Source organism: Amphiura filiformis, unplaced genomic scaffold (assembly GCF_039555335.1).
Source record: "Amphiura filiformis unplaced genomic scaffold, Afil_fr2py scaffold_21, whole genome shotgun sequence".
NCBI lineage: Eukaryota > Metazoa > Echinodermata > Ophiuroidea > Amphilepidida > Amphiuridae > Amphiura > Amphiura filiformis.
This window is the reverse complement of record NW_027305485.1, coordinates 2162565-2175240: the sequence shown is the minus strand read 5'-3', so window position 1 is coordinate 2175240 and position 12676 is coordinate 2162565. Positions and strand designations below refer to the sequence as shown.

Below are 12676 nucleotides of genomic sequence, written 5' to 3'. Positions count from 1 at the left end.
GAGTCGCTCGGCCTATCTCGAACAAAATCACCATGCGTAGCTGTTGAAAAACGTGAGGATTCATCGTACTATCACGGCAATTTTGACACGAAGATATAGGGACGATGACGGTGTGCCCCCCCCCCCATATCAACAAAAAATCTACGCCACTGGCCAAAAATGATGCTTTCAGAAAAAGTTGCACTTTTCAACATCCTACACATGTAATGTACAAAAACATTCTCGATATGAATGAGTTGATTGATTTAATGCTGTTTTGGTTTTCTTTGATTTTTATGTATAGGATAACCCAGTCACCCATGTAGTCATCTTGCAGTATAAAACAATGATTCATTGACATGTACGGGGGTTTTCTGGAAGGTTTTACTGGGCCGGTGTTTCAAAAAAGGTAAAATCAATTTGGGAGTTACAAAACACTTCTTTGCATAACTTGACATTCATTTTAATGAGCGCAACTTTTTCTGAAAGCATCAATTTGGAGAATGTGACTATTTTTGGTAAAAACAAAAAGATTTTGAGAACAAGAACTTTGGGAAAATGTGACTATTTTTGGCCAAAACAAAAAAGATTTTGAGAAAAAAAGAACTTTGGGAGAGTAAGAAAACGATTCCTTTATTCGTTTTTAAATTTTTCAAATCAACGAAATGTATGTCAAGTTATGCAAAGAAATGTTTTGCAATTTTAGGGAGAAATTTATTTCTTTTGAACCCTGCATAATCCACTTTAATATAAAGTAAAACACATTTGATTGGATCAATCCATGATGGCTCAATACCACTAACTAATATATACTAACAGATGTATACAGGACAATGTTTTTAGATTTTTTTTTTACGGTCTTAAAAGTTCAGAGAGATACATGAGTAGATATGTTTTCAGGTAACTAACCCTGCTACCAATTTTAAAAGACCCTTTTCGGTATAGATTAGCATAATATTTGCATTTATTTATTTATTTATTTATTTATTTATTTATTTATTTATTTATTTATTTATTTATTTATTTATTTATTTATTTATTTATTTATTTATTTATTTATTTATTTATTTATTTATTTATTTATTTATTTATTTATTTATTTATTTATTTATTATATATATATATATATATATAATTTTTTTATTTATTATTATTCATACATTTATACAGAAAAGTAACGAAACTCAACCAATAACCAATGAACAATAACTAGGTGTAAAGTTAATGAGACATTTTCAAATAAACAGTTGGCCCACACAGCATATCCGATGAATTTGGAAAGTTGCTAAACATTTTTGCAGACCTTCAACAACTTGGGTTTTCACAGAGCGAAAAAAAAATGTTTTTGCGCTACTTTTCGGATTGTACATTGAACTTTGTTTTGTTGTCTGTGTGAACTTGACCAGTTCAAGCGAAGATCACTGTCCAAACTCGAGTGACCACCTGCACCACCGGGTACGGCATATATATATATGCCTACATAATAATTATGTACATGTACATGTACCAAAAACAGCAATCATGTCTATTTTTCTCCCCTTGGCATCGCTAGGTGCATTTCTTTTCCTTTTCGTTCTTTATATCTTATATTGTCGTTTCAAATATAATGGCGGATTTTATAGGAGATATTGTGACAACATAATGACAAATTTACATGGAAAAACTGCGATTATTACAGGTAGGTGATCAATTGAATCCATAACTAATCCAATTTTTGTGTGGTTGAAGTTTCAGCACTAAAATGGTCGCTCAAAGTTTGTAGTTGTTGTGTTTTGGTTTTCTTTTTTCTTTTTTAATAATTTTGTGGTTTTAAATAAACAAGTAACAGTACGTAATCATGGTAATTATTCAAAACAATAGCGAAATCAATGGTTGGATAGACCACAGACCCTAGAAAAAGATAGACGTGTTTCAACAATTTTCCTCGTCGCTACAATAGAAACCTATATTGTACCTTGTTCCCAGGACCTTGTTACGAGTCGGATTCAAGGCGAAAACATCTTTACCCAAGATATGTCATTACACACAAACTCTTGCATGATTTAATATTGGAAAGGGTATTCCCATCTCTCATGAAATGGCTTTAAAAATGCATACTGCAGTTACTGTCCGTTTTCCTATACACAATACACAGCTAGTGCTCTCACCATTGACGCGTGACCTCTACAAATAGTCTATGTTAGAAGTATAGGCCATTGCCTAGTTAACGTCACTGTGTGAAAAATAACCGGCCAATATTTAAAGTACTCTTCTGAAATACTAGAAAATATAGTTTTGTAACATGTCCTAAATTTTTAGCTAATTTAGGTGTTTGGAAATATTCGCACTTTGGTGTTTTAGGAAGGATATGTAAACGACAGATAACACCAAAAATATGAAGAAATTATTTCCAAACCGTGTTACGGTCTACAACCATTAAGTTTCTCATTTTCAAGAATGCTGGTTAACAATATGCACACTATTGTCTCATTTCGTAAACAAAGGCCCGCACAGTTTGCCTTATAACCGGTTCAAACTATAATACCAGCTCATTGCAATACCGCACAGGTAAAACAGAAACATGTGTAGTGTGGATTTAACCAGAGAAGATCTGATGTAACATAGTTGAGCTGTTTTCAATGAGTGTTATCTTGGTTTAATAGTTACTGTAGACATGACTCCCGGGGGGGTCACTCCCATTGCGGCCTGTACACCATCCGCGATAATGAAAACGCGTAAAAAGGGTCGTTTTTCGTGGGTAGGCACGATACGCGCGTATCGCGTTTAGGGTGTCAAATACATGAAAAATTGAAAAAAAAGGGTAGCAAAATTGCAATTTCTAAATACGCGGAAATGAAATTTAGGGTATGAAATTTGATGTTAGGAATGAAATCCCTGTTTAGGGTGTCGTTTTAGCCAAGGGTTAAATCCTTGTTTAGGGTGCTTTTCAAAAGTTGATTATCGCGGATGGTGTACAGGCCACAATGGGAGTGACCCCCCCGGGACATGACTGCATCATGGTAAACAAAGTTAAATAATCAAATTAAATCAGGACACAACAGAACCTTGAGGCTATCGCAATTCTATATAGAATATTTGGTTAGGAAAACACTGGAAAAATTCTAATTTCTGATTTGTAGCGTCATGATTTTATTATTCCTCTCTAAAACAATTATTTTGAATTCTGCCATTCCCTGTATAATTCATTCATTCATTCATTCATTCATTTATTCATTCATTCATTCATTCACATAAATATAAATAAATTAATATTATTGTAGTAAGAGTAAATATTGACCCATCACCCTAAGTGGAAGAGAAGGCTGACATTTTGAGCTTTAAATGACATTGATATTTTAACAAATTAACCTTTTCAACAAGAAAGTGAAAATTTTGGCAACAAATATGGAGAATTTTAGGGATGCGAATAATCAATACATGACATCAACTTTCAAAGCTTTTGTTTGTTTGTTTGTTTGTTTGTTTGTTTGTTGTTTGTATGTTTGTTTGTTTTGTTATTATACGCTTCATTATGAGTAGTATATAGTATTTTGTAATTAGCAGTATAAGTATTCTTATATGTCAGGTGGAAATGCTGGAATTGGCAAAGAAACTGCCATCGATTTTGCACGTCGTGGAGCCCGAGTTATTATTGGCTGCAGAAATCCAAAGAAGGCCACAGAGGCAGTCAAGGTAGGGAAAATCGGGATGTGTAATACGGTATTTAACGGCTTGATTATAGGATAATTTCTGCGGACTTTGCCATTTTTGTTCCAACTACGGCTCGCATATGGTAATGTTCACTTCCACATAGTGTTTTGAAGTTTCAAAAATGTACAGTGGCGTACATTTCTTTTTGACATTGGGGTGATGGGGTACTAAGAAAAATCCTAATTTGAAATTGCTACCCTCGAAGCCTCGTATTGCGACGCCTTTTTTGAAAAAAAACAATCAAATCTTACCCTTATCAATTTCAGGAAATTCAAAGACGCTCTGGAAGCAGCAACGTAATATTTATTCCACTGGAACTCTCCGATCAAGATTCCGTCCGAAAATTTGCCGAAACTGTCTTGAAACAAGAATCAAGAATTCATTATCTAATTAATAATGCAGGTAAAATTATGCTAAATGCTAAACTTAAAAAGTTTAGAGGACCAGACTTACGTATTGACATATCTTATATTGCTATAACATTGTAAATCATAGAAGAGTAAGTTACGATAGGGGAAACGTTCCAAAATCTTGAAAAAAAAACTATCAAGGGCCACTGCCCGGGCCACTGGCTAATGATCTCCAAAAATGTAATATACATGTGCTCCTGCTATTGCTGTCACAGGGGAAGAAAGGGTTTTCGAAAGAGGGAGTCCACTTATGAAAAAGAAAACAATAGAGGCCGTCAGCCTTTCGCCATCTTGTGGGTACAAATGATCTGAGTGTCCATGCGTTAGACACTACGCGCAGGGCGCAGCTTGCCGCGCAGCTGTTATCGCACATCAACGCAGTGATTTTGCTGTTCACGCATGGAGATCGAACGACCATCACAGTGTGAACCCACAAGATGGCGGCATATGACGTCACGCTGACGGCCTCTATTCCGGTGCCCACACTTTAGAGCAAATACGGCTCTAGTTGCCATTCTTAAGGAGCACGAGGGGATCCCTCTCTTTTCGAAATCGCCTAAAGATCGTCAGCCATCTCATTTTTGTGTAGGAGGGCTTGTCCCCCTGCATCCACTTTTGACTGTTGATTTGAAGAGGAAGGAGTGATGAAGATGATGATAGCAATAACATTATTTTACTTTCTTCTTTGATAGGAATTGGTAAATCAGCTAAGGGTCATCGCACCAAAGAAGGCTATAATACGGTTTTTGCTGTAAACCACTTTGGACACTTTCTGCTTTCCATGTTATTATTAGATAAAATCAAAGATAGTGCTCCAAGTCGCATTGTTAATGTTTCGTCTAATCGTCATAGACTCGTGAAACCAGGAGATTTGTACTTTTCTCCGAAAGACGAAGAAGGTAAGTGCGTTGGCTTCTACACTTTGATCAGCTCGTAATCGGCGGGCCTTGTATCATCGCGGATTAATATCTGGATTTTTTTTTTCGAGAATTCCCTTGTGACGTCATGCCAGAAGCATCTCAAATTATTCATTCAAGTCCAATGCGTAGTTAATTTTCAAAGCACAATAGAGAACAGATTGGTAAACTATGACACTTTTAATGTGGGTCTACATTTCGGCGTAGTGATAAAAGCCTAACAATTCCCGCCGATTATGAGCTGATCAAACTGTATGACATGATGGTCGTTGTGTGACCGATAAATTAAAGCAGTACACATTTTACATATGGCCCATTAGCGTATCGGGTGAAATTCCCAATGCCCTTCAACACAAAAATAGACTGTTATTGGAAAGACCCAAATTTAACTTGATTATACCAAATTAGTGGTATTTATGCACATTCTCGCGAGCCCGCGTCCAATAGTTTTAGGAAGAGGGGTATTTTGTATTCTTGGCCCTGGGCGCCGCGTCCAATTGTTTTAGGAAGAGGGGTATTTTGTATTATTAGCCCTGGGCGCCACAATCCCTAGCTACGTCACTGCAGCTAGTGACGAATCTTCAAGATGCAAACATTTTTTATTAACATAAAGTGCTTTAAAACATGAAATAAATATGATCTGAAACACTATTTGTAAGTTATTCGGTAGGTATATGGCTTTCAATACCTCTGCACACACTTGGTCAGGGGCACCGATCTACTTTCGCCCCCAATGAACTAGCAAATTAATATAAATACGTTATATTACAGGTCGCATATATCCTGGTCTACGAGAGTACAATAGAAGCAAACTTGCCAACGTTCTATTCTCCAAAGAACTTGCACGACGGCTTGAAGGATCTGGCGTAACTACCTACTGCGTACATCCGGGTATTATTCTATCTAGTATGCTTGCGACGTACAGGGAGGCAACTCGCATACCTATAATACTTTACTGGAAGTTAATCATTCGGTATTGGTAAGTATCCATAAAAGCCAGAATCGTGGTCACTGGTCAGGTTCTCGGATGAGGAGGGGGGGGGTGCTCGAACTTGTGAATGTACCGACAAAAATACCGGCGAGTGTATTTTGTCAAACATGTCACTCCTCCTCCCCCCGTTCAGTAGTTTTCATTGGCGTCTAGTCCTACTTTCCAAAACTGTAGACATTTCAGATTAACTCTACTGGGACAAATGCGTACATTTTCCATATTAATTCTGAAATGGGCCAAATGCTGATTTGGACTGAAGCAGGCCAAGAGGAAGAATCACCAGTGGCTTAACGTGAGTTATCCTATCGGGAGGGGCACCGACCATGATGGGGAGCACCGGGTATGATTGGGGACACAAGAGATTTTTTGGCAATTTTCCTATGGGATTTTCTAAACTGTAAAATCTAAGACGCTACGTTACTGGGAAACGCTTCCCAATTTTATATGAATGTCGATACACACAACCCCGGGACCAACGGTGACCTGTGATACCCCAACGGACCATGCTGGGCTGGGTGTGGCTTCATACCTTTAAAATGGGCTGGGCTACCATGAAATTACATTATTATGGAAATTGTGTTTTACTTACCAGATTTTGCAGAAAAAATATGTAAGAGCACTGCAAAGGTGAGGTAATTATCAAGCGCACAATGGTCACATTTGTGACGTCGTGCTTGGTATTACAATGCTATTTTGAGTGAGCATTTTAAGTATCGAAAACGTTCTTCAAATGCGACAAATACACAAGGAAACACACGTCACCTTTTATATCCCAGAATACAACGGAAACCGACGATACCGTCAATGATGGCGCTATATACTCGTCAATAGGTTGTGACGTATTTCTTCGCGGACCAGGCTGATAATTACAACCTAGAGATTAATTTAGCATATTTCCATTTTCCTTTTCTTTAATATAATCAAACTGTACTGTACAAACTAATGCAACAAATAACAGACCTTTATTCTGTTCTCTTAATTTTGCAGGCTTGTGGGAAGTAATGAGAGAGCCGGAGCACAAACGACCATTTACTGCGCTCTTGAGGAGTCTATAACGCACATTTCAGGGCGTTATTTTGACAATTGTCGTGTAGCTAAGGAGTCCGAATTAGCTCGTGACGACGGATTGGCAAAGAAACTATGGGATGTTAGTTGCCAAGCAACTGGTCTTTGCCTGTAAAACTCATCTAAACATTTTAATTTGAACTACATGTAGATGCATCACTTTAAAAAAAAATGTGGAAATAAGAGTCAACGGGGAGCGATATTTTTTTACCGATAAACATCTGCATAGGAACCACATAGTCAGAGGCAAGGTTCATTAATGATCGGATATTATATAGATATTAATTATTATTAGTATAGTAGTAGTAGTATATCGCGTGTATGCGCTTTAGGGCCCGGGAGTCACTCACTACTTGACTTGCTACGTACCGCGTCCAAGCAAAACGTCGACTTAAAGGGTATGTTTTTCACCACAAAGCATCGTCGACGTCTTTTTGAAAAAGGGGTACATTTTCAGAAGGCATCGCCATTTAGGGGTCCTATTTCAGCCAAATCCTTAGATGTTTAGGGTTAGTATAATAATATCATAGGCGTAGATCCCCCCCAAATATTTTGCCAGGGGGATTGGTCCATACAATCACCCCCCCATGTTGACGGCTGTATATTGGTTTCTTACCAAATTAACCTCATATTTGGCCATTTGAGGTCCAAAAGTGCAAATCTATTCCACTCTTGCACCATACCGTATTTCAACAGTGTCGCTTCAAAATGGCAAAATTTTTCGGGCGGTTTGGGCGCGCTTAGACAGCAAATTTATTCTGCCGCTAAAAGGTGCTGGATTCACTGAATTTTTTCCAACCCTACCTCCGCCCCCATGTCAAAAAGAAATCTACGCCACTGAGTAATATTATTGTTTGAGTGAGTTTGCACTCATTTGATAAAAATCACCACTTTTTAATTGATTCTTGTTACCTTTGTGCATGTTTTCTTTAGTATCTATAGGTCTGCAACACCAAAAAGACACCTTGGGTATCAGATTAGCTCATTTTGCTGTTTATTATAGGGTATACATTTTATGAAGAGCTTATTTCCAAACCGTGTAAGTCCACAAACCCATGTTTCTGATTTACCTGTGCAATATTGCAATGGGTTGTTCTCTGCTATAGGTATTATAATTTCAGTTGCATGCACCATTTCAAAGTAAACAGTGGATGGATGCACAGGAACAATACTGTGTGAGGCCTTTGTTTCCCAAATGAGAACAATAGTCTGCATATTGTTATGCAGCATTGTTATGGTAAATAATGGCTTGTTGATGGTACAACTCATTGTTGCTAATGTCAAACTTGTCAAAGTAATTGTGATTGTATCACACAAGTAAATGGGACACATGGGGTTGTTGACTTAACACGGTTTGGAAATAAGCTCTTCATATATTTCTCAGTTGACGCCATTTAGGGTATGGTTTTTGCATGTGCTACACCATTTAGGGTAGGATTTTGCATGTGTTTCGCCATTACGGGGTGCAATTCGGTTATGTGAAAATTCGCCATTAAGGGTGCATTTCAGAGATGGTCGGACGCGGGTGGGTAGAACTTTATGTGTGAGAGTGACCCCCCCCTCCGGGCTTTAGGATGAAAACCACTAAAAACAAGCAATTAGGCGAAAACCCTGTCGCAACCAGTCAACTACAGTAAGCCAAAAAATTGAGGTACCAGTTATGTTCGCCCCTTATATGTCCTAAACAAAGACAGATATGTCATAATTGGAACCAGCAGCCAATAGCTGCATCTGTTAGCTCGAATTCAAGAGTAGTAGTATATCGCGTGTATGCGCTTTAGGGCCCGGGAGTCCCTCACTACTTGACTTGCTACGTACCGCGTCCAAGCAAAACGTCGACTTAAAGGGTATGTTTTTCACCACAAAGCATCGTCGACGTCTTTTTGAAAAAGGGGTACATTTTCAGAAGGCATCGCCATTTAGGGGTCCTATTTCAGCCAAATCCTTAGATGTTTAGGGTTAGTATACTAATATCATAGGCGTAGATCCCCCCCCCCCATCACCCCCCCATGTTGACGGCTGTATATTGGTTTCTTACCAAATTAACCTCATATTTGGCCATTCATGCCATTTAAGGTCCAAAAGTGCAAATCTATTCCACTCTTGCACCATATTTCAACAGTGTCGCTTCAAAATGGAAAAAATTTTCGGGCGCTTTGGGCGCGCTTAGACAGCAAAATTATTCTGCCGCTAAAAGGTGCTGGATTCACTGAATTTTTTTCCAACCCTACCTCCCGCCCCCATGTCAAAAAGAAATCTACGCCACTGAGTAATATTATTGTTTGAGTGAGTTTACACTCATTTGATAAAAATCACCACTTTTTAATTGATTCTTGTTACCTTTGTGCATGTTTTCTTTAGTATCTATAGGTCTGCAACACCAAAAAGACACCTTGGGTATCAGATTAGCTCATTTTGCTGTTTAAATGGGACACATGGGGTTGTTGACTTAACACGGTTTGGAAATAAGCTCTTCATATATTTCTCAGTTGACGCCATTTAGGGTATGGTTTTTGCATGTGCTACACCATTTAGGGTAGGATTTTGCCCGTGTTTCGCCATTACGGGGTGCAATTCGGTTATGTGAAAATTCGCCATTAAGGGTGCATTTCAGAGATGGTCGGACGCGGGTGGGTAGAACTTTTGTGTGTGAGAGTGACCCCCCTCCGGGCTTTAGGATGAAAACCACTAAAAACAAGCAATTAGGCGAAAACCCTGTCGCAACCAGTCAACTACAGTAAGCCAAAAAATTAAGGTACCAGTTATGTTCGCCCCTTATATGTCCTAAACAAAGACAGATATTTCATAATTGGAACCAGCAGCCAATAGCTGCATCTGTTAGCTCGAATTCAAGACCTCATTTGTTGAAATTGTTTCAGAAATAACAATATGACGATCCAAAAACCCAAGCAAGATGCCAATTTAAAAGTTGCAGTTTGCTCTATTGCGTGCCCTATTCATTTACACACAATGCGTTCACGAACAATCGAACCAGCGTCGTGCTTCCATTGATTAACACGTTAAAACTAGCGTCGTGCTTTCATTGATGAGAACACAAAAGTGCAGCTTTTGATTTCGTTTCTTTATTAGGTTTTATACCACCATTTCTTTAATTCTCAACCAATTTCAACAAATGAGGTCTTTTAAGAATCAGAGCTAAAGAGCACATGTATTAGCTGCTTGTTTTAATTTTGACACATTTTTCTTTATTTAGGAAATACAGGGCTGAACACAACTGGTACCTTAATTTTTGGCTTTGTACATTGTACCAATGTGAATGGTAATGCGAGGAAACGATCATGGAATATCTTTAACATGTGACAGACTATACTATCTGAAATGTTGATCATTCAAATCATATTATTTTGGAAGTAGCGATGTTTCGAAATTATCTGAGCGGTCGAATCACGAACTTCACATATTGTGTAATGTGCTTAAAGGAACACAGTGAATATGCCTTGAAAGAGTATTAAATTTATAGTGCATTCCTGCAAGTAAAAAAGGAAACAACCATCCCTAAATTGTAAAAGATGATTTATTTACAATTGAAATTTGTCGCCATACTCCGTGTAACCTACGTTGCCGTGACATGTTATCTAACCCTTTATGACCTTTTTATCAATTTAGGTATCATGTTTTGCCTTTATAATGTCAAATTAATGTCGTGGAAATAAAATTGACTGAAAACGTAATGTGGGTAACTGGGTATCTGTTTTAGAGTAAAGCAAGGCAAAGTCTATGACCGCAAGGAATGTAACCTACGTTACCAGTCATTCTACGATCATGATTAAATTAAAGAAAATCACACCAGACCCCGCCTCCTAACAAAAACACTGCTGAGTTTTACGAATTATAGTAACGTATGTTACAGCAGTAAATTTCGCTAAGTGTCACAGGATACCAATGGTAAAGGTGAATTAAGTCTTTTGGGTTGAAAGAACCAAGTTCAAACATCCATTTAAAACAGTGAGAATCGATCATTAGCAATGCGCTTTCCTGCCTGACAAACACACTGCCGAGTTTTACGACCCATGGTAAAGTAAACGGATATTGGGCTTTTCCATTTAAAATCCACACTACCCCTGTGGAATATTTTGGAAATATCTGCCACAGGGGGAGTATGAATTTCAAATGGAATGAGCACATTAGGCAGCTCCATTTGAATTGCATACACCCTCTGAGAAAGATTCAGCCAGAGGGGAAGTTCATATTCCCTCTGTGGGAGATATGTCCACATCTTTCACAGGGGTAATGTGGATTTTAATCGGAATAACCCATAATATGTTACTTATTCCACAATTCCTGTATTCAAATTCACACTCACTCCAGAATACCAATGGAAAAGGTGAAATAAGTCTTTTGGGATGAAAGAAACAAATTCAAACATCCAAATAGTGAAAAATGATCATTACCAATGCGCTTCCCTCCCTGACAAAAACATTTGTTTTGCGAACCGTAATTTGTTTGTTTGTTTGTTTGTTTTATTTCTTCTTTTGCCTGGGTTACTCATTCAGTGGATGTTTTAAGGTATCCTCTGTTCTTCCATGAGGCCCAGGCTGTAACGTATGTGTCACAAATAAAAAGTTCACAATATTACGTGCTCATATTTGTCTAGGTCAGAGTTCAAAGTGTTATCTTTGCTTCTATATCTGTGTAAATATAGTAAGAATAAGATTTTATTTTTGGAAATCCCAATTGCTCCTTTTTATAACGAATTCAGCTCTGTGCCCTTCCATACAAAAACAGTAGGGATGCCTGAGCCAAAAGTGTAGCACCCCGTTGTCACATTTTAGCTCGCTTCGTAGCGTTCAAAAGGTGTTTTTGGGATTCGCTCCGTAGCGTCGATCAGGTACCTGTTTTGCCCGGCGCAGAGCATTAGGAGTAGGATTAGGGTTTGGATTAGGATTAGGGTTAGGGTTAGGGTTAGGATTAGGGTTAGGATTAGGGTTAGGGTTAGGGTTAGGGTTAGGGTTACTAATAGTAATAGTAATAGTATACCGTGCGCGCGCGCTTTATTCCGTAAACAATAAGTATAATAAATAGAAGGCTTTCTAGCACAACTACTTGTAGCATAGTGTGTAGTGCCTCGACTATGGATCGATAGGTTTCTGGTTCGAACCGCGGAGGATCCTTGGTAGAATTTTAAATCTAACTTGTTTCGTTTCTTTTTATTAAGTAAGAGGAAATAATAGTAGCATAAGTAACTCCAACGGAACGCAACGCAACGCTAGTAAGCATTTCGTAAGGTGTGAAGAGGCACGCTTTTGTTTGTGTGATCTCGGCATTATTTTATCTGATCTTGGCAAAATCATGCCACCACGTAGCCAACTCCAGTGATTTGGTGGATAAGCTTAAAGACATTCAAGTGGAAGATGATGAGATCTTACGACGTATCCGCCCTGTTTACATGCGTCCCACCTGACGGTGCGGTTAAAGTAGTCAGAGAATTTTTACTTGCGGATACTTCACTCAGTCAACGCACAAAGCTTACCACTGAGCAAATTTGCTCCCTTTTGGAACTTTGTTTGAACTCCACCTATTTTGTGTACGACGGGAAATATTACAAACAGAAACCTGGCTGTGCGATGGGTTCGCCAGTTTCCCCTATTGTCGCAAATTTATAC

General features: G+C 38.3%; 1 protein-coding gene across 1 annotated transcript; it reads left to right on the top strand.

Annotated features, from left to right (window-relative positions):
* Positions 1-1620: 1620 nt before the first annotated feature.
* Positions 1621-7167, top strand: LOC140143401 (retinol dehydrogenase 11-like). The gene is made up of 6 exons (XM_072165257.1): positions 1621-1657; positions 3545-3651; positions 3936-4071; positions 4772-4978; positions 5768-5975; positions 6975-7167. Exons 1-6 carry the CDS (start codon positions 1621-1623, stop codon positions 7165-7167), a joined length of 888 nt encoding a protein of 295 aa, XP_072021358.1.
* Positions 7168-12676: the final 5509 nt, after the last annotated feature.